The sequence below is a fragment of the Tenebrio molitor genome, chromosome 6 (genome assembly GCF_963966145.1).
Source record: "Tenebrio molitor chromosome 6, icTenMoli1.1, whole genome shotgun sequence".
In the NCBI taxonomy this organism is placed as follows: Eukaryota; Metazoa; Arthropoda; class Insecta; order Coleoptera; family Tenebrionidae; genus Tenebrio; species Tenebrio molitor.
The window spans coordinates 1,742,152-1,764,996 of NC_091051.1; the positions used below are offsets into that span (position 1 = coordinate 1,742,152).

The 22,845-nt window shown below is 44.5% G+C and overlaps 1 protein-coding gene and 1 long non-coding RNA gene across 4 annotated transcripts in view; one reads left to right on the plus strand and one right to left on the minus strand.

Annotated features, from left to right (window-relative positions):
• Positions 1 to 22,845, plus strand: part of jing (AE binding protein 2 jing) — a 28,446-nt gene that overhangs the window by 2,300 nt on the left and 3,301 nt on the right. The window contains exons 1-2 of one of the 3 annotated variants that reach the window (XM_069051113.1): positions 14,657 to 14,782; positions 20,491 to 21,907. In XM_069051113.1, the coding sequence (XP_068907214.1) occupies positions 14,769 to 14,782; positions 20,491 to 21,907 (1,431 nt within the window). In that variant the 5' untranslated portion in view covers positions 14,657 to 14,768. Of the gene's footprint in view, positions 1 to 14,656; positions 14,783 to 17,646; positions 18,084 to 20,490; positions 21,908 to 22,845 lie in introns of those variants that run through there. The other 2 variants (XM_069051112.1, XM_069051111.1) reach the window with 2 other exon arrangements.
• Positions 4 to 22,431, minus strand: LOC138133268 (uncharacterized). The gene is made up of 5 exons (XR_011160303.1): positions 22,339 to 22,431; positions 6,894 to 7,011; positions 934 to 1,728; positions 713 to 873; positions 4 to 632 (listed from the first exon to the last, which is right to left on the minus strand). It is a non-coding gene; the product is annotated as an uncharacterized lncRNA (long non-coding RNA).

Below are 22,845 nucleotides of genomic sequence, written 5' to 3' on the forward strand. Positions count from 1 at the left end.
CGAAAATTGACAGTCCGGACCTGTCCAACACATCTGTGACTGACATAACCTTAAACGTCATTACGGATCTAATGTAAATTAGATTTTTTATTAATACGTGGACAACTGCCCGATCTTATCTGCATAATCGCCCAATAAAAAACCTGACACGTGCTCGTGTGGACCGTCAAGATCGTGGTTGCCCTTTCTGCAAATGCTCCACGCACCAGTCCAAGTTGTGAAAACGTCAACAGTATTTTTTGCGTTTTTTCCGTACTCACCATCGACCCCGCTCCGTCTTTTTAATTAATTCGCCTCGTGCCGACCGAAAGGGCGACTCTCCTCTCGTCCGTGCGTTACTTGATCCGTTTATCGTGAGATGATGATTCATTTGTTATTGCCCTGTCGATGTACCCTTACAGATCGGGGGGTCTCCACCCCGCATGCAAATCGAAAGGGTTGCCGCCTCCTGCTAGATGCGGGGGCTCGAAACAGCGGCGCAACGGTGCCGTTGACCACCAGACGTAGAATACATATTCGTTCTTCCCTTGTCGGACGGGGTCAAACCGGTCGGAATTTCGAGCGGATCGTTTTTTTTCCGCCGGTTTTGTTGAGATTCCGTCCGGAGACGATGCGCGGATTATTTTTGCCGCCTGAAATATTCACGAATTATGTAAATTGGACTGATTAGAGCCCCTGCTTCCGTGACTCCCCCACGACAATTGTGACATACGTAATTGTGTCGTTTACTCGAGCGGCGACAAGTGGAGCGAGTTTTTGCGTCCGACAGCATAACGTGGCGGGTTGGAATTGGGGCAAAAAAGGCTGTTACCTATTCGGGGTAATGAAAGAACCAAGAAAAACTAAATTGAAAACGTTGTCGGCTCCGGCAAGCTGAAAATTAACACAAATTAAAAACTCGACGTAACCTCACTTTTTTTCAGTCGTGTTTACCTCATCAAGCGTTATTTTATTTGGAAAATCGGGAAACGGTAACGCGGTAGTTTTTTGCGATAAAAACAAACTGGTAGCCTGTACCGATCGAATTTGCATAAATTATTGGGTTCGTGGCGTTTCGTACAAAACAAATTCAAACAAAATGGCGCAACACGTTGGTACCAATCTAATTAGCAGATTGAACCTGAAAAAAACAAAATCCCTGAAGCGAGTCAACGCCAGCGATAATAACGAATACAGATGTCGAATTCAGCGACCGTTTGCTGTATCTTTTTTTAATCTTGGGTGAAATCTGCTCGATGTAGAATTCGCATCGTTAGTGATAGTATAGTCTGGGTCGATTGATGTCGGAAGTTGACTTCGGACTGTCAAATTGTAGAAATCTGTAGAAATGTCAGGGGACTAGTACAGATCGGAAAAATTGGCCGGTTTTATTGTTATTTCTTCGTCTACCTGGGCCCGCGCACCCTTTTTTTACCGCTCGGGGTTTCATATGATAGAAACTCGTTTCTGTGCCCCGTCCGACTACCAAGTTACACACATTTGCAGTTGGCGACCGTGAGCGTTGGCACCGTTCCCACTGCACCGCCGCCCACGATTTGTTTTGGTCATGTTCGCGTTTCAGAGCACACGCGATGATTCCGTCGCTCACCTACAAATAGATCTCGACTTCTTCTCGGCCGATAACTATATTCCAGCGAAAGCTGTGATCCGAACATCTGCGTATCGGCACGTTCCCTTCCTGGAGCCGACAAAGCAACTTCTTCAAGACGCCGCTTCATCTTTGTTTTCCTGCGAACAATAGGGCGTAATTAAAATCGAGATCGAGGCGGCGGTCCCGGTGGAAGTCCCGGAAAAGGAAGGAACGTGCGGCGAGGTTGTCGCGGTCCCGTTTGGAAAAATGTCACGGTCGGGGGCGACAACTGGCCGGAGATGACTCGATGCGGCCCCGCTAGATTCGTGCCACGTCATTACATATTTTAAATATTCACGAGGGAGGAGAGAAAATCCGGTGCGGATCGATCGCCGCCCCATTTTTGCCTCCACGTGGCTCTCTTTCAGTTTTCTTCGCGATCGGCCATTTTCTCGGCCGTAAACGGACCGAGCAAACACATAAAGTGGCAAGAATGCGGCCGCGTAACGTGTACATTATATTGTCGATGGATTTCGTAAGCGCGACTTCCCTAGCTGAATCCATGTGAACGTCGATGGACGTCACTCAACGGACTTATCAGAGATAAGATAAGTCGGGTTTCCACATGTCGACTTTCGAATCGGTCGCACGGACGTGTACTTTTCGGATTTCGGTGACGTCAACTGTTCCACCACGTATGGCTGATGCAGCCGATCGATGTTTCAAAGTGGGTTAGGGGGTGTATTCTTCCCGTAACACTTAGGGGAGACAACAATGGCGGATTTCATCATCAACCCCATTCTGTACCGCCCTCGTGCTGTAGACCAGTCATTTCGTGGCGCTCATGCACGGCATTTTTTAACCGATGGAAATCGATTGGATCCGTTTAACAGACCGACTCGCGTGAGAAGCAATAGCTGCATCGCCGACCAGATTGGAAGAAATATTTTTCTGGTGTCGTTCGTTTTCTCAAATGTGATGTTTTGATGGCGACGACTCCGTTTCTGTTGCGTGTAAATCGGATCCGATCAAATTAAAGTAAATATTTGAGTTTCTAATGATAATAATTAAATTTTATGTCGAGCATCGATCGACTCAGGGAACTACTCGGAGGCCGAGATTTACAGATAACGAAGTGCAAACACACGACGCCTCTTCCCATTTGATGGTGTTCGAGGTTTTGTTTTTTCATGGCAAATATCGAAACGGTTGGAGGTCTTACTGCCGCCGTTAACGCGGACGTTATTTTTTACTACAAATTCCGAAGGGATTACGAAACGTTAGAGGAGGCTAGTGTGTGAATTTTATGGCGCTAATTAACGAAAAGTACAAGTTGATTTAATCTGAGCCAGGTCTATACTCGGGGACGCTACCGACAAAAGTTCACTCATTATAGTCGGTCACTCGGTGGCAAAGATAAGTACTCGTTTCCGACCGCTCCATTTTGTCCGTAAATATTTCTTTATATTTATCTAAAAACCATTCCTCCTCCTTCTTCAACTCTGGACATTTTCATATTTATCCATATTCAATCGTTCTGCAGCTTTAGAAATGTTTCTTTTTCACTTTCTCCTGCTCGCTCTCCATCTCGTAACTTCCTTCAGCTATTCCGTTTTGCAACATCTTCTCCCTTTCGCGAATTCCATCTTTCACTTTGGAGGTGCTTCCCCGGAGCCCCGATGGGGGTGTTTTTCTGGGAGATAGACGGCGAGACCGCCCCGGCGTTTTCCCCATCTCGGACAAGGTGCCTCCGAGTTCGAGGGCCGGGTCCGTCGGCGCGTTCGAGTTGCATTATGCGGTCAGTGCATCCATCCGTCCGTCGGCTTGTGCACGAACCGGACTCGGTCCTGTTGGTCGTTTTTCTTTGGATGTCGAGGAACGCGAAACAGCTGATGTGTGCATCGTTCGTCGCGCTCGTTTCCGTACATGCAACAAGGACGACCTCTGCTGATGTCCGATACGAACGCCAGTGAACGGTTCGAAACAGGTTGGGCGGACGTAGCCGAACGTCCTTTGTCTAGCTCGCCGAGTTCGTTGTCGTCGGTCGTCCATTTAAAAGACCCACGATGGGGAATGCGGCCGCGGAGACGATCCCGTCGACGCGCACACGTGACCCATTCGCGAACTACAACCTGCAACAACAATAAATAACGCCGACAACAAAAATCACCCAATTTCCAACTCCTCAGGACCAATAAATTTTCTTTCGCAAAATTTAGACACGAGTGAGCGAGTGAGTTATGACTGGGCTGCAGAAAGTAAGCGATGGACAATTAATACCGTTACGTAAACAAGAATTTTATAGCAGAAATAATAGGACGAGTTCTCAGCGACATAAAGCTAGACCTAGGTAGTAGCAAGTTTTCAACACAACACTAAAACCCATCAACCAGAAGACGTAAAATGTCTTGTACAGTTTCTTCTTCGCATTTACAACAAGTTTTTCCCCGGGGAATTTGATGTAAAATGGGACAGGTCCGAAAGTGGAGCCTTGCGGCGCTCCCGTCGATATGGAAATTAGCGTTTTTGAGAATCAAACAAAAGAAAAAACATCTCTGGCGTGCCCGAACACGCCGATAAAAATAATTCTTGTACGACCTTGACCGCTCCACGCGCAAAAAATGTATTCGTAAAATATTAGACCAGTCTGGTCGCGATATTTTTTACTTATTCATGTGCTAAAATTGTGCATCGTTTTTTAAAAATAATTTTCGCTCGAGTACAGCTGTTGCGGTCTAGCACTCGTTCACTGCAAGAGCGCATCGGTCTCTTGTTGAATGAAACGATCGACAACTCTTTAAATCAGAGAAACTATTTCGAACGTGCAGAGCATGAGCCCCCGGTAGCGGTTGACTGGATCATCTCGCGACTACACTTTTTCCGAATGGTCGGATCAACGGACTGCGAAGATCCTCCGGGCCCTCACCACGAACCGGATTGCGTGTTCGCACGCACAAAGGAAGTCCACATGTGTTGGAACAGTCGTGTCTTCCGCAAACCTCCAAATTTCTCCGAGTACACGCCAGCACGATGATTACAGGTTGGGCGGCCATTTTTCGTACGAATCTTGAGGCCGATATCTTCGACTAAATGGGGCGTCAGCAAGTGAACCATGACGGGAGTCCACGGTCGTTCGCACCAGATAGAGGAGCTTTTTTAATTGAATAATTTGCAGCTAGTCGAGCGAGTTCGACGCCATTTTGTGCTCGCCGGAAGTGCAAAAACGCGGGAACGTGTTCGAATGGAAGAGGCGTCGCGGACGTCGAGTCGCGGACGTGGAGGGTCTGGCTGGATTCGCACCGGAAGGGAGATTGTCGGGGGGCCTAAAACGGACACGAACAAACGACGAAATTTAATGGGAAAGTGCAAAGTCGGTTGGGCAAGGAACGTGAGACTTCCGGTATATATTTTGACAAATACTAAGTAGGAGAGGTGCACGTAATGTTGGCTGGATATTTCTTTCGAGTTTAATGGCTCTCGACGGTTAAGAGCTTACAGGGATTCATTTTCATAATTACATGTTGTGGGGAATGCGAAAATGGCTTCTTTCTCGGACCGTTTACTGAAAAACGCTCCTCACCAACGACTCCTACAAAATACTAGTTTCAAAGACAACGTTGTAATTACACTACATTGTAACTATGTCAGTTGATTTTTAATGAGAGTAGTTGACACAAAAAATCCTTTTACAAAAAGGTGGAAACCAGGTCGAATACATTTTTTTTCACAATTTCTTACTCCGTTCAAATTATTTCAAATCTCACACTCCCAGATTTTCGATATTTTCAATAATTAATCCCCCGAATATGATTCGTACGCTCAAATATGTTTTCCGACATGAGAAACGCGACTGAGAAAGATTCAAGACTCGTATCTTACTTGTGAGAACTGTGACGGTAATTCCGCTGTCTCATTTTGAGCAATTATCTGTCACAGTTTTACCAAAATTCATCATTTAGTCGTTTTCGCTGTAAAATAAAAAGGTTTGCCACATTTCTTGCAATAACCTATAAACTCCTTTTCCCTCATATTTCGGAAGAGAATTCCCTCATGGAAGAACTTCTGTCACTTCAAGTCAGTTTACTGTTGAATTAAAAATAGAAAAATATTATTCTTTTACCTTTGCTACAATTTATATTCGTAAACTTACGTCTCAACTTGATTCGCAAGGTTTCATGAGTGTTGGTAATTTTGAGGTTAGGAACATTATTTTCTTAAAGATATTTTCCACGTTTAACTTTAGCAGTTGTCATTTCTGCAAAAAAAAACCTGACCAACCAATTAAGCTGCTGAAGATTCGTCGAACTTGACGTTTGATTCTTCAAACAAACGCTGAAGCGTTAATTTTTACTCACGAAACTTCCCTGGTGACTCTTCGAGTCAGCTGAACTCACCCACCGGTTCAGGTGGATGAATTCTTGTCTTTTCCGGCCGTTCTACCAACTGCGATGACCTTGTGTTTTTCCGGTCCGATCTGACTAAAATTCACAGACCCATCCTGGCGATTAGTTAATTTTCGTTCTAGAACAGTGTTTTCTACGCCGTTTTCCACCCATCCATCCGTGTTATTTTTAGAGCATTATTCGAAATGTGGATCAAGGACCGCAGCATCACCAATTTGTCGAATCTGTTTGTTTGCCTCGTAGCGTGTTGCATTAGACACTTCGCCACCGATAAAATTTGTATTTTTAGCGCTGCATCCACACTTTTCCCCCAAGAACAACGCACCTGAAAATAGCCGTTCCCATTTTTCCTCCGAACCGACAATTTCGCATCGTCGCGTTTTACGATCACGATATTTCCCACAAACTGGTAATTCCGCCGGCGGCGGTTTCTCGACATCGTGTGTTGCATTAGTTCTGTTGTATTGATAGCGAATTGCATTCATTGCAAAACAGCTTGTGCTTTTACATTTGACCTTCACCTATTATTATGGCTCGTACTTTCCGTTGCATTGTTTCAATATCGTCGTTTCGTAATGGTGCAGAATGCACCGGACGGCGGTGACGCCGCCGCCAACCAGCTCTTCGCCCCCGAGAGGTGCCCGACGGGAGCGGCCACAGGTATCACAACAAACAGGCAACAGCTGACGTGTGTGTGGCTTTCAAAAATCTTGGAGGGTTCCTCTATAAAAAAAAAGTAGAGCCGGCTGGCCTGTGCAGCTGTTTGAAACCGCTTTTACGTCGCGGACTCCAAGGAGACCACCGTCGCCACCGGTAATATATATTATGTACAAAGGATATAGTTAATGACTGGACGGGGAGACGGAATACTGTAATTTTGCGAAAGCAGGGCAGACGTACAGTTTGTCAAATTTATTTACATGTTACCGTCGCACCACCGCAATTTGGGCGTGTTTTGCAGACGACTGACTTCCATCCACCGAACCAATTTCTCACCAAAAACGATAGTCTTCGTTCTTGCCAGATTCAACACCATTTCTACAACAAAAATATCTAAAAAACCTTTGCCTGTCACTGTCAAATTTAGATCAAAGCTGCCAACCATATAAAGCAAAAAGTACTAAAAGCCGAGTCTGTCAACCGTATTTTTTATCTAATGGATAGTAACGAACTCTTACGTTGTAATTTTAGGTCACAAAATGCGTTCGCGATAGGATTTTCAAGTATTTGAGTCGCTGAAAATTACAAATTATAATAAATGATTTGACCATAGTTGATGTCTACTTGAAATAGGTATGGCAACGCTGCATGACGTCAGTAATCAGCTGTTGTCACATCGTAAAAAGTCAAAATGATTAAATCGACCCAAAAAACCTAAATGTATTATATAAGAAAAATTAAAAATAGAAAAGCATTAATATTAAAAATTATGGGGATGGAATTGTTTGAAACATTTCCGGGTGTCTATGAACGCAACGTTGCCAATTCAGGCTGTTGACAGCTGACAGAATGGGGCAACGATGAGAATTTGTCTTGATTTACATAATTTTCACCTTTTAAAATTATTGTTGTGGCCGAATTTTGTAAAAACTTGAGGTTTAGCGAATCTCAGTGAGTTTCTCCATTAATCGCGTATTCAAAGTTCTAATTTTATTGACTTGTCACTCGGGAACTAGACGTCAGATCTGATTAAATGTTTTTTTGATCGCCTTGGATAAAATAAAAAAATAAATAAAATATCGCTGTGTAACATCTTATCTCGGAATGTGTAGTCATAGATCCACCTTAAAGTATATATTTGAAGAATCTTTGTTGAGTATTTTTAATAATATTTACGAGAGCAATTTCAGATAAATAATTCATCTGTTATGGTGTTATAAAACCAAGTGCTGATAAGAAAGAAGAAATTGCAGGAATTATGGGAAGCGAGTCTAAAGTCTGCGTAAGTCAACTTCAAGGTCTTGTAGTTTCACATCGTTGAAGAACACACTATTCGTCATTTACATAGATTTATCTCAGTCGTGGTGAATATGAAGATTCTTTTATTCTGCAATATATTATTTTAATTTATTGCCGATTCCGTATCAGATTAATTTGTCAAGATTCGTTTAACTTAGAATGGCTTGAGAGGTCTTATCAGTGCCCATTAAAAGTTTACGGCTCACATAAAAGGCGTTATTGTAGAGAGTGAAAATATTGAGGGGGGGAGGGCTAGATCATAGCCGCGACTGCTTCAAAAATTGTGTTATGATGCGAAAAAAAATCTATGAGGTATTTGTGACACAGGATTGAAGCATTTTTCAAGAATTGTAACCTTTTGTCCAGATCTACCATCCTAATATTACAAGAATTACCGTTTGAAATGTGACAGGTTATTTCGTTATTAATAAAAAATTAAAAAGCACAATAAAAAAGATTCCAGAAGTATTGGGAACATGTATTTCTGTGAGCTGAAAACACTTTCGAAAAATCTATCTCAATAGTGAGAAATGTGGAAATATTTACGACTTTCTAAGACATGAATGTCTTAGGAGAATATAATGAAAGACTCACGTCTTTATCTCACTAGTGAGATGAGGATTTAAAAAATATTCTTGACGAGCCGAAGACGAGAGAAACACGATTGTGGAAGGTTCTGGTGTCTATCTCATTTGTGAGAAGTGCGACGGTGGTTCGAGATTTCCTCCAATCAAAGTTCAAGATTCATTCAAATTTAGTAAAAACATTTGTGACTGTCAAAGAGGAGAAAATATATCTCTATCTCACTGTGAGATGAATCATTAATAAGCCAATATTTGCCAACAACAGCCAGTTTAGAGATCTATACGTAGATTAAGTAAGTATATCTTTTTACCTTGACAATGATTATTTCATTTGCCAAACCAATCTCTACAAATAAAACACATTACACATATTTTATCGCAACTGAAAAAGAAGTAGTTAAGAAACCTTTTGCAATTACGTATTTGTTTTCTATTACATCTACCTAAAACAAAAACGATTATCTACGTGGTGGAGAGTCTATTACAATTTATTAACTTTGCTTCTCTCGGCGCACCTTCCACACCTATTCTCGGTGTTTGGAGCCTCGACCCGCACCTGTTTTCCCTCAACCAACGCTCCACCTCCTGTCTTTCTTTCCCATATGCAAAAAAAACACGCATATCCGCGAGTAACATTTTCGCCACACAAATATGTCCGGCAATTACAAAGTAAAACATCCTTTTCCTCCCGTAATTATTTTTATCCTCGACCGCAGTTTCCTCTTTGACTCAATCCCGACCACCTGGGATTTTTGTGGAAATACTCATCTGTAACAGTTCCTACGCTACTCATCGTGTGGCTGACTAACTACCGCGAATTCTAATAGTACGCCGGTGTAGCCGCCATCGGTCGGTTCTTTGTCGAGTCTCCGGTGCACGTGTGTTTTTGCAGAACGAGTGGTGGTGCAGGTACTGGTTCGTTTTTCTTTTACTTGGCGTTTTTCCGTGCGAAAATCCGTTCGTGGGAACGAAGATATGACGGGCGGCGGCGTCACGTTGCAATTTGCATTTTCTCCGCCTTTTTCCGTGCGCGCCGTGTCCGGAAGCTGCGACTAATTGCCTTCCTAATTAGATCGGTCGGTCGTGGCGGCGTCTGTGCGCTTTCCTCCGGCCGTCGATAAGGCAAGACGCGGCGAAAACGCGACCGCATGGTGGTACCTCCACGCCGGTAATTGAATAAATGTGTAATTATTTATCGTTCCGTGATGTCGCTTTAATCTATGCGACGGTTGTAAATTTCAACTATCGAGACGTTTTTTTGCATAATTATTGCGAGGCGCGATTAGACAGGTGAATCGCTAATCGTTTCGCTTCCAGGTAACAAATCGGGGAAACCTCGTGGCCGGACGGGGCCCCATCACTCTCCACATCCGAATTTAATACGTGTTTCCGATCGAGAAGATGCGATCTTTTCTGTAATTTATCGACTCGATATCGAATTAATGGGTGGACACTCTTAATTATTTTCCTTGTTTGTTTGGTTAATTGGGTGTGTATTGAGGTTCCTGGTCAGGACGACAGGTGTACCTAAGCTGCTACATTTGTTTCGACTGTAAAACGCAAGACTCCAGTCCACTTCACTAGAAAAGAATCCAATTCAATTTATTTTAATTGTTGGAAGAACAAGTAAATGAAAAACGTACAGGGTTGCACCTGTTTAGGGTTGTCACGGATTGGTGCACACCGGCGACTACTTCCTCGTTACTCAGCCTAGGAAGTGGGTTAAGTACCAAAACTATCGCTGCCGCCGACTTTTCTATTTCTCGACATTTTGAGGGTCGCTGGAATGGCAAAAATGATGTCAACAAAAAAACGAACAAAACTTTCACTTATGAATTAAGTGCTCGCTCGGACTGCTAAATGTTGGCAAAATGCAATTAAACATAATAACCGCATCGGCTATTTGACATTTGTATTCGTCTCACAAGCACTGACCTGCTCAACTGCACATTTTTGTGTTGGTAGCGGTGATCCGTGCGGTCCTCAAAATTTTTCGCACGGGTGAATTGCGTCCGTCGGCCCGCGCAAAAATCCGCCGACGAAAGTTGGCGGCATTGACAGTGAAAAAATTTTCGCGCGCCAGAGAAATTGTCAAGGTCGCGTACGTCACTCGCGCGCTTGTTTACGCTTTTTTCGCGGTGTTTTCGGAATTTCGCAGGAAACGGCGACGAGAGAGTGATTTGTGGGATACGGAGGCGATAAATATCGGTACGCCGCAGTATTTTTCTGTAAGTGTGCCATTCAACAGGTGGTACATCTTGCATGATGGCGGCGTTCCCGCATGGCTTTATTAATCGAAGGAGATATGGGCGGTTTTTGTTTGACGAGGCAGATGTCCAGCTGATCCAGAGAATTCAACAACGGTTGGGTTTTTCGAGCGATCGCTCTGTTTTTCTCGGCTTTTCTGCCATTTCTCGGTGCAGCGCGGCCTTCGACCGTTGCACACACTGCATTTCCGTGCGCCTGCCCGATCAACGCAATAAATATCCTTGACTAACAATGCCGCACGATCGCTCGAGTAACAGTTGCACAAGATCGAAACAAACAGGAGGAAAAAACCAGATGAAGTGAGTTTAATAATATGCAACAGCTGTTCTCGAGATCCTCCAAGAATAAACGACGTAAAGTTACGAATTTCAACAGATTCGTACGTTCAGGACCGTTCTCCTGACGTACTGTTGCCGTTTTTGGATTCAATTTTATGGTCAGGTAAAGCGGAAAATGAACTTCTGCATCGGAACTGGCCGCAGAAAATCTCCAGGAAAAAAAACCCACCGATGTTATCATCAGACACCTCGCCAGCGAAGATTTCGCGTCGGATTTGTTTAGTCTTTGGCGATTGGTAATCGGAACTGGTCGAGAAAGACGCCACACTGCATAAAAAGCAAACACGAAGCTGATGGTGCAATCGGATAATGGCGCAGCGGTGCGTGAACGAAAAAACAAAATATGCACCGTAGAGAAAAATATCGCGCTTGCAAAATGCTCGGACCGAATCTCCCTGGTGCCGACGAATTCCCCGAGAAAACTGCACGGACGATTTAAGGTGTATTTTTATCGTGCTCGTTGATTAAGAATAATGCGCTACAAACACGATAAATCTTTCCTATCTGTTGCATTTTTGCATTAATAGAGCTGCAACGACCCTTGCACGCGAGACCTTATCTGTCGAGGCGACTGAACTCGTGGCAACCGCCGCGAGATCCGTGTCCCGGCGCCGCCACCATCTGCTAGTCGTCCTCGTGGTCTCCTCTTCCGCGGGACATCGATCGGCCGTCAACGCAGGACCGGGGGCGGCGAGTGCGTACGGAAGTTCGCCCGACCACGTGTTCGTTCGGGCCGTTTCGGCCGTCCCACCGGAGGCACGTTCGAAGCCAAGAATTCCACCCCCACGGTCGATACTGGGGCGCAGTCTCCGGGGGAGGAGGACGTGGCGTTTCGTCATCGGATGCACCGGCAGAGAGGCGGCAGGAAATCGGGTTTATTGTTTTTGGACCGGTGCCAACGCGTCCATGCCATCACTAAATCTGTATCGTTTCGGTTATCGACACAAAAATTATTCTGTTTATGTGTTGCGTAAGCGTAAACGGCGCGAGATTGATCGGGTGCTTTTGGATGAGGTGTTTTGCCACGGTCGGGCTGATCTCGATCCGACTGTGCGAGGTCAAACGCACCCCCAACTCGAGTCGGACAGTCAGGCAAAAAATGCGACAGAGAAAACAACACCACAATACAAAGAACAAAAAAAAAACACAAATGACCTTGTTTGTCATTGTGATTGGTAGATTCGCTGGGTCTTGAACAGCCCCCCGAGTGTCGATTTCCTCCCTCGACGCTGCCCCTAGATAGGTCAAGGTATCGAGGCCGACAACAACAACTTTCATCCCTTTCCCCGAGTTCGGCTTCCGAGGATAGGTGGTGCGAGTGTACACACCCCGCGTCGTCAACCTGAGTGTACAACTGCAAGCATACTCGATCAATACACCTTTCAATGATGGTACCCTCTGCATTTTTTCCGTATTTTCTGTTCCCCGAGACCGCGCTCGTTAATCGGATTTCAAGTGCAAGAACAACGACCGAGGCGAATTTATTCCGCGGTGTAATTGAAGGAACGGAGTACAAGACACGCGAGGAAGGATTACGATATTTATTTTAAGTTGCACTACGAGGTCGTTATTCGTTGCATCCATAGCTGCGGAAGCACGCCACGGTGCTCTCGCGCTATGGATGCACTCGCGTTTTTGTTGTGCGAACGGAGGCTGTAATTTATACGTTAGAAATGTTATGGGCGCGGCGCAAAAATCAAACAGGGAAAACGGCCCAACGAGAATTTTCATCGGAACCGACGGTTCGACGATTTCGATTGGATGAGTAATTGACATCGCAGCAACGTTTCTCAAATGCCACACTCGCAACGTAACGCGCGGCGTGAAATTCGAATTTTCGCGCGAACATAAAAATTCAAACACATCTCTTGCCCACATCTGTCATACTCTCCGAAGTGCTTATTGACTCACTAACCCCTTGTCAGCGAGATTCCCAAGAGACCGTGTTGCCGCTGGAAAACGTTTAACGCTAAAATCGTTACTGATCGCTTGAAATAGTAGAATTTTAGAAGGAAATTTTTATCGTGTGGTTTAAAAGGCGCGCCAAAAATTTGCCACATTAGCTGTCAAAAGATTCCAAGAGATTTGGTTGCCGCTGCAAGAATTCAACATTGAAATCATTATTGATCGCGCAAAATATACTTACAAGTAGAAAATCTATTTTCCAATTTTAAAAATCAAATTTGTATGTTTAGTAGCTAAAAAGAGAAGCAGGTTCGTCACATTTTTACCATCACGTTGCCCTTGGAAATTAAAAACCCGGATCGACTGTCGTATTGGTGTTGCAAGAATCTATCTTGTCATTTTGACAAAATTCTGGCGAAAGATAAAAAGCACATCTTCAATCACTATTTACATAATTATCTGTAATAAATACCTATCTGACTCGAGTGCGAATTTATGCTAGAATCACATCGTCAACCGGTTCGCGTTTGCGGTAGCTAAAAAGTGAAGTAGGCTTGGCGCATTGTTGCCATCAGTAATTAAAATCATGACCAACTCTACCAATTAGAAGTCACCATAAAATTGACACTTGACAGGATTTTCCATAACCATAATAGGTTAGGCGATTTCTTCGGTCGACATCTTCGTACCTGCTTGCAATACCCCAATAGGGGTCGTACATTCCGTGCACCTGCAATTCGTAAAACACGATCGATCAATTTCTATTGATTAGACACGTTGTCTTGAGTCGTCTGGGACGCTACATTCGAGATAATTTGTCGATTACATTAGGTGCGTGATTGTAATAAGCGTTATTATTTAGATGCAAGAGTGACATTCATTTTCTTCTCAATTATTAGGGACATACTCGTATACACAAAACAAACAGCTGAACGAGCCTGCACGATTATTATTATCAGTGCTAATCAAGCACGTTCTGACGCTTTATCAGATAAAAGCGACCAATTTGTACATAGTACAGATGTTTCCGATGGTCGAGTAAATACGCAACCTTCGGAAATTAATCGCTTTGATAATTTCAGCCGTCGATAATCATCTGCGGAAGGTGTGTGATTCCGCTCGCGGTTTTTTCATTCGGAATGGCGCGTTCGCATGGCAAGGGATAATGTCTCACATGGCGCAGTTTATTTCGAGCTCCGACTCATGATAATTATCCCGCAGATGCACACATGTTACGCAACGTGCAATCGCCTCAACTTGGCGCGAGTTACGTACGCGACTCTTCCAACTCGGGACGGAGGCGCGTCCCTCGACACCATCCCCGTCGCGCGTCGCACTTCCTCGGCCGGCGATTATCGCGTGAGATTGCCAGCGAGCCGGAAGTCGACCGACAAGGGTGCTAAATGCACACTTCCGTGTGGTCGCACCTTACCCCCTGGAAGCGTCGCGTGTGGCGGTCATGTAAGGTTTTAATTGGCGGTGGATGGCACCGCTTGAGCGTGATTTGACGGAGGAAAAGGCAATCAGCATCCACGGCTTTGTGCCAGGAATAGAAACGTCGTCAATAAAAAAAGCCCTCATCTGTGCACAGCTACTCCGATCCGGACTTTTTGTTGAAGTTTCTTTAATGTGCTGCAACGGTGGGGTGCCTTTATAAATATGAGCAATTTTGATTGTTGAATTTCAATCGTGTTCTGGTGTGGGTGGAAATGTTGACGTGCGGTGCCGATTTTGAGGAGGAATGAAGAGGAAACAGTGAGTAGTCGGGGGATTTGTGCGAGGGCCTTTGAGGGAGAGCGCCGAGGCGTGGAGGTCTCTTTGAAGCGGCAAATGGCATTTTCCACCCCGATCTCGAAGAACTAAAGCAAAACGTGACACTTTCCGTTCTCGATCCGTTCGTCCAAGAAACTTTTGCCGATTCCGCCGTTTTCCGATCGTCTCTCTCGTTTACAACAACTGCACACAGACCATCTTTGGTGCGAGCTATCATCCTCTGCCAGTCGTGATCCTCCAACGCAGAAAGAAATGGAAGGGTACGAAAGAGCGAGCGTGGGCAGCGGAAACGTGGCCCATTAGGGGCCAGCACGTGCCGAAACCGCCTGGCTCCTCAAACCGCAACGCGCCGCAAAAAACTCCATCCACATCGATCAAGCGACGGTCGCGATCAATTAGCAACGGAAAACATCTGGCCGATTTGCATAAGTCGCCAATATCCCGAGAAAAATAGATTTGTCCGAGCGGATGCGCCGTCTCCGGTGAGACTCCGGTCCCGAAATTTTTTCCACGGGTCCGGGTCGCAGGTAGTCGTGTGAGAGTTGCCGAACCGGCGACCTTGGCCCGGCGCGTTCACCTTTTCGACGCGCCCGATGCACTTTGTGGGTTAGTGGATCCGTCGTAATGGAAATGAGACCTGCGCCCTTGCACCAGGTGCGCTCCCAGGAAGCCTCTTGGACTCGGCGCTTTTCCGATCCGTCAATCTCGCCCAATCGATGCCGTTCCGGTTCGCGGTGATGAAGTCATCGTCGGACCGGCAGGAAAAACATTAATCTCATCCTGAAAAAACAAAAACGATTGCGATTATTACGGCGATATCGTTGCGTTTAGTCCGCGGTTGTCGTCGGCAACCAAGATTTTTTTCTCTTGTTTTTTCTGCGTCATTCATACACGCCACCACATCAAAGGTGTCCATTCATCATCGTCCAATAAAATCCGTGACTTATTTATTCGGTCGTCGAAGATTTATGCCGATGCGTGTGCGACGACAGGGCGAGGAGAGAGTAAATGAACAATTGAATAAAAAAAGTGATGACCCGTGTGCCGGTGCCGCCTCTGTGCCATACTCGCATCATATTAAATTTATGTCGGTGTGCGGACCCGGCCACGCCCTCGTTACGGTAATACTACTTCCTCCCACGCACTTCCGGTTTGATGTCGTCGTCACGTGATCGCACTTGTGTAATAGGTTAGTTATGATATAACCGATGGAGGTCGGAAGGATTGCAACCAGGTCTCGACGGTCCCCTTTTTGACCACGACTTACTCATCACAAACTACAAAATAGATTTACCTCACGTATGCGAGAAGATTTCTTCCCGAAAAAGTAACGTACAACATTTTTTGTAACGAATAACTCAAAATAAAATTAACAAAGTATAATTCAACATTAGCAACTTTTTTACTATTGGGTTGGTAGCACTTTCGGTGCCCATTACTAAATTATTAAAATTCAAAGCGTCTGTGGCGTCGGTTCGTTCTTGGTCCATAATTTTCTCTGGAATTTTTCCGTTTCTGCTATAATTTTGTCAAAACGAGCGACTCCCATGAAAGGACGTATTTTGACGTCACCTGAAATTAGGGAATCAGCAAATAAAGCAGTATCGAATTTGCTCCCTCGTGCATGTCGAGTAAGATACGATATAATTAATGTGACAATTACAAATGCGACTAAACGCCCATTTGGTTTAAAATGGCTTGACGTTTCCGTCTGTCATATGCCATTTAATACCAACCTTGCAAAGCAATTTGTCCTAGTTTCTGTCAAAAGAAAAAACATCGGGATGCGGGAAAAACGTTTTCACGCAATTATAGGATAACCGGGAAATACCTATTTTTGGGCTTTGAGTATAAAAAGAAATTGTCTTGAATCAATCACCCAACGACCTATGGAAAGCAATTTCCCTCATTCTTTTTTATAAAAACGACCCCACCCGAAGACAGTATAACATTTTTCTTTATATTTTCCATTACGACATTTAAGAAAAACACTGGTGACTAGATGTGGACATTGGAATACTTGTACGTCACTTCAGCACACATCCACAATTCCACATCCTATCTTTTATCATAAACGTATTTATTTACTTAGTAAGCAATATTCTTCGCATTTAATTCTCAGAAATTGGCTGTTGTCTTTACTTGTTTCCTGTTTTTCGGCTCAGTTTTCATATCTTGGAAATCATGTTTGCATTCGATGTAGCACATTTCTCTAATCCTAAACAATCCGTCGGGCTTGAAAATAAAGAGAATTAGCTTCAAATTATGAAATTTCGTACAAAATAACAAAACATTTCTGTTCGATTCGATTTGACATATGTATGTCAAAAATATCTGACAGTTTGGTATAGATTCGACCGACCCTCTGTCCAAATGTTCATCTTCCCAAAGATCATTATCTCTTCGACGTAATTAAACCCAACTTCTCAGTTTCCACCGCAGATCGGTGCAACACTGAACCTTCGTGGTTTAACCCTCTCCTGTCCGGACATGCCACAGATTTCTCTCAAAAACCTAACCTCGAATTGATTCCGATCGACATCTGTCAAAATGCGCCCAGATCCATTCGACCCTATGTACAAAAGCGCTTCTTTCTCGACTGTTGTCCAACTCATCAAATGAAGACAACAAATTATGAGAGCATCGAAGTTGTGTTGTAGAATTTTTTGTGTCAAAATGTGAGGGCGCCAACCTTCGGTGCCCACCACCACAGAGCGGGAGCCCTTTCCTCCGCTCCTGGTCCCCGTGCGACCCATCCCTGCGCAGCTGATGGAGTGCACACAGAAGCCGCCGGAACATTAGATGCGAAGGGAGAAAGACAGACGGTAGGGGTGCGAGACCGGTTTAAACAGGGCAACGGCCAAGCCGCCAGTGGCGTGCCTCTCCCGCTTGCGCTGCGCCTCGTTCGTTCCCACCTCGAGTTGCGTCTTCGTCGGACACGTGCACCGTCGCTCTATCCCCAACTGTCTTTTCTTCGGTTCGGATCGGCCGCGCCGTGGTGGTGCCGGCAGTAGTGGAAGTGAATCGGAGACGAGCCGTCCATGTGTGACGACCGAGCAGGCAGGCGTTCCGTAATTTTATTGTGTGTTGTAAATGGGTCTGGGTGAGGAGAATTCGACGGACGGCTGTGTTGTTGTTTGATCGGGTCCTCCACGTTCTAACCTCAGATTGTGGCGGTTGTTGTCGGCTCTAATAACAATATTATGGCGCGGTCGTGCGGAGTTCGTGTTTGAGAGTTGTGTGGAATGGTGTTGCCGACTATGTGTCTGCATTCGGTTAACAGGTGATGCAGTTTTTCACGTTGTTTTCTAGATTTTAGGCGGCGAGAGTACGCCATTTTTACGGCCGTCGTGGAAAAGTAAGAGTGGTGCATTTTAACAAGAGATTTTACTCGAAACAACTCGCTCAAAGCCTTCTTTTCATGCTACAATTTTAAAAATTGTATTCAGTTTTGCTGCATATTTGTCGCAAGTTTGAACCTCATCAGGGGTAGTTTTCGGTAAATTTTTATTGCGGGAGGCAGACGTGGCTGCAGTACTTTTACCCTAAAGTGACTGTTCAATATTTATGGAGTTATAAACATAAATAATCCAAAGAAAAGATGACTTATTGTGTGAGGATTTACGTTGGACAGACTGTATACCTGCGACTATTTGCTTAGTAAGTTCTAGAACCCTAGGTAATATTTTCTAGGAAACACTTTTTCTACAAAATTTCTAAACAATTTATTCATCTTTCCAAATGGGATTTTGAGACTCGTGCACTCAACGCTTATTTGGTAATAACACTTTACGACCAAGATAGTTTTTCTAGAATAATCTGCAACCGTTTTGTATTTCCAGGTATAAAATACACATTTATGAATTCAACATGAGTTTTTGCGAGAAGAAGAAGTTTATAATTTAGGTTATTTTGTAGATCAAGTAAAAAAAACAAATCAAAGCTTCGCGAAAGTACATATTTCGAGGAAGAATCCTTGTTGAACATTTTCAATTAAGTACTTTGATAACACCGAAGATACTAAGACGGTTTTAGACATTTTATGACTTCAAATAAATTGATACTGCACTTTATAAAACCCCACTTTGATAAAGTAGACAGTAATTTAGTGTTCGAAGTGTACTCTAAGCTAAGGTTTCTGCAGTTTCAACAACAATGAAAAACGCAGTTATCTATCATATAGTTAAAATTAATTTTAGCTTTTTGCAGCAAGAAGAAACCAATTTACATTTTACAATAATTGGAATTTATTACCGGTATCAGGGGTCGGGCTTAAAGTAACAAGAGTTAAAGTTGTTAAGGTTTATGGTGGGAAAAAACTGAAAAAGTTGGTAATACCTTATTTAGCTATCAAATGTTCACCAACAATGTAATTTTCATCGAAAAAATATCGTGCCTTCAAATAAATTCGGGCTGTGATTTATATATTTTGTCTATTAATGGTTGGTAAAATGTTTGGCACTGACAGTTGTCAGTAGTTTTGTCACGATCAAAATAAACACGTGCTGTTTAGTAAAAATTGCATGTTGCCAACTTCATAATAAGATTCTGCAGGACCCTGGAGGCACACCACTGGTGATGAACCCGTTTTACAGTGATTTTTTTTTTTTGTTTTTTGCACTTTTCTTATAATACTTATCTTATCAGTTCTAGTTTATTTTTCCCCCTATCTGAAAATCCTCTACCTGTCGCACGCACTACGTTTTCATCCAACCCCACGCATAATGTCATTAACTAATTACACCTAATCACCTGTAATTTATTTGAAGGAAGTAACAAGAAGCTCACGACAACCTAACGATTTGTCGTTTTTTCTACGTTGTACTGACGATAAACTATTTTTAATAATAGATTGCAAGTCCCGACAGACTCGCTGAGAATCGGTCTTTCTCAAAAAAGACGACAAATTGCGGGTCTTCCCCGATAGCCGTCAAGTCGAGTTTCTCCACGTTCCGACATTTTTTTTGTGCCTTTACAACCGAATTTTCAAAAAAATATTGCGTCAGAACGATTGAAAAAAGGTCGACGTAAAATTCGGGACCACCTACAAACAAAATTAAATAATCGCGGCGTTCCCTTGAACGCCTGGTAAACTTCTCTCTTCTCTCGTACACAAAAAATGTTTACGCATTGTTTCTTCGCATCTATTTTTAGCGCAATTCATGATATATTTTTTTTTTGTATTTGACTGGAGGAATTGTGGGTTAAGTCCATGGCTACACGAACTTTGTTATCGCCGCGTGCGTGACATTAACTCATCTGTTTAATAATAAATCTACTATCGCCGCTATCGAAAAAGTATTCGTCCAACGTTGTTAAATAACGAACAATCTCTGGAGTCTTGACATGTTCGTCGGATTTATCGAAAAGACAATAGATCCGTCGACTACTTGCTCATAAATCGACACATCGTTGCAGTAACAGTAAAGAGGAGTGTTTAAGCAGTGAATATAATGACTTAAGTTATTGCCTGCCGCCGTACAGGTGGCAGCACTGCTTTAGAGGTCGTTTTCATCGACCAAACAGCTGAACCTAGCGTGCTGGCAGCGTTCACGATGGGATTTTTTCTCTTGACGAAAACTCCGATAAATCATGAAATTTTTAGAGATCTCGCGACCGAACGAAAGAAAGCACCACCACTACGACGATTTTTTCTTGTTCGTAGTTTTGATTTCGTCATTTGTTTTCAGTGGAGTGGCGGTACTGAGCTGCACGGATTGCAGCGGCAGCAGCACAGCCTCCAGCGACATCACCGACCCCGGTTCCCCGTTCAGCACAGCGTCGAGCCACTCGGAGGATTCGGGGTCGCAGTCGTCGACGAAGATGCCGCCGACCCAGAGCGCCCACCACCCACCCTGGCCGTGGACGACGGAGGAGTGTCCGTCGATCAACAAGAGATCCATGCAACTGGAAAAGACTGCCTTCTCGAAACGACTCAAGTCCAACGAGGACACATGTAGCAAACAATCACCGCCATGCCTAAGCACGCCGTCGAACAAAACGTCAAACAAGGGCCAAACGGCCCCCACAGACACGAATCCTAGTCCAAACGATAACAATAAGTTCGTTCACATAAAGAGAGTGTCGAAGAAGCCGGAGCAGGCCAAGATCACGGAGTACTTCAAGTCGCAGGTGAAGGTCCACGTAATCAAGAGCAAAGAGGCGGCGAAACCGTCACCGAGCAAGTTCGTGGTCGACCAGCAGACACAGTTCAACGGGATGCGGGCGGCGACACCGAGGACGGCCCCCGCGAAGAAGACGCCGGAGGGGTCGAAGACGCGCAAGCACCACGTCACAGTTCCTAGGAAGATATTGCCGGCGCCGAGCAAGCTGCCCGAGAACGTCACGCTGAACCCGCACGGGTTGGCAAACTTCGCCCCGACGGTCACGCTCACCGCCGTCAGCTTCCCGCCGAACTTGACTTATCTGCACACGAAGGCCCCCAAGCCGCCCGACAACAGCATCTTCGTGCCGCAGTTCGCGACAATCACCAACGACAAGATCAGCACCATCCCCATCATCAACCGCACCCCCTGCTTAAATGTGATACACCAGCCCGTGCAGAAGATCACGTCGATAAATAACTTTAACTGTGTCAAATTAAACGCAACGGTAGTGCCTATCGTCAAGTTGAACGCGCTGCCTTCGAGACTGAACGGGGCGACGCTCAGCGTCGAAACCGCCCACCCGACCGTCATCACGGCCAAGCAGCCGAAGCCGGAGCTGGCGACGCCGCTCGTCCAGGCGGAGGCGGCGTCGGCCAAGATGCGGATCGACGAGGTGCGGCGGACGGTCATCGAGGAGGTGCCCCACCGGCGGGGGGCGACGATGGCGGAGGAGAAGTCGCCGTCGCCGGCGGACTCGGACAGCGGTGTCTCCATCAAGGACAACCTGGAGGTGGTGGTCGGCGAACTGACGACGGTGCAGTGTCAAAAGTCGCCGATCTTGTCCCAACCGAAGACAATCAGGTTTCCGCCGGCGAAGCAGGAGGCGAAGGACGAGGTGAAGGACACGAAGACGACGCACTCGCAAGAGTCGGGCTTGTGCAGGTGGGCCGAATGCAGCGCACAATTCGATACCAGTGGGGCCTTATTAGAACATCTACAGGTACGAAATAAAAATCTCGTTCTTGTTGACCTTTCAACAGTTGAAAGAACCCACCGGAGATGATTTTCTCAAAGAGTTCTGTCAACAATTCTCTCCACCACCATAACAACTTGGATATTTTACGTACCGGAACCACTTGCACTAGCTGTCAAATTAAAGTAGGTCACGTCTCTCGTTCACATTCTACAATTCTAATCGCTAATCAAACGCAATCTTTACCAAAACTAGCAAAATCATTTTGATTGCGCAAACCGGAACACAAAGATTTAATACCTAATTCACAAATATCCGTACTCATAACTTGAATTGGCCAGGTTTACGTATTGTAAATTTTGAGGTTAGAAACATTTCACAGAATGTTAATTTAAATGTGCAGATCTAAAGTGAAATGTTAATAAAATAATAAAGGGATTGTTACAGTGATACCTCACCTGCCACAAACACAAAGCCACTCAACTCTTCGCACTATCGGCAACACTTTTTACAAGAAACTCATGCGTCATACACATCCACAGGCGACTTTGATGATTTTTTTTTTTTTTTTATTTGATAAAAAGTACGGTTGGCAGAGTTACCTCCTAGTACTTTTTGTTCTATGTGGTTGGCCGCTTCGATCTAAATTTGTGCGTTTTTTACATGCTTTAAATACGTCTGGCTGTTTTTTAAATTTCACAAGTAGCCGGCTTTGTCTCCATTATTATTGTAATAAAATAAAAAAATCACGCTGCATTAAAAATACAGGAAATCTTGAGGTCTCGATATTTTTGACACTATAATTTTGGAAAATTTCAAGAGCATTTTGCAGTCAATTTTTGCCAACCTTAAAAATCGAAAGTCCTTTAAATTCGTTCGAGGGGTAGAATTGTTGGTGTCAGATGTGACCTGTAATCTTAGTTTGACAGTTGAAACTGTTGGAGGCAATTAACGAATCGTTGGGT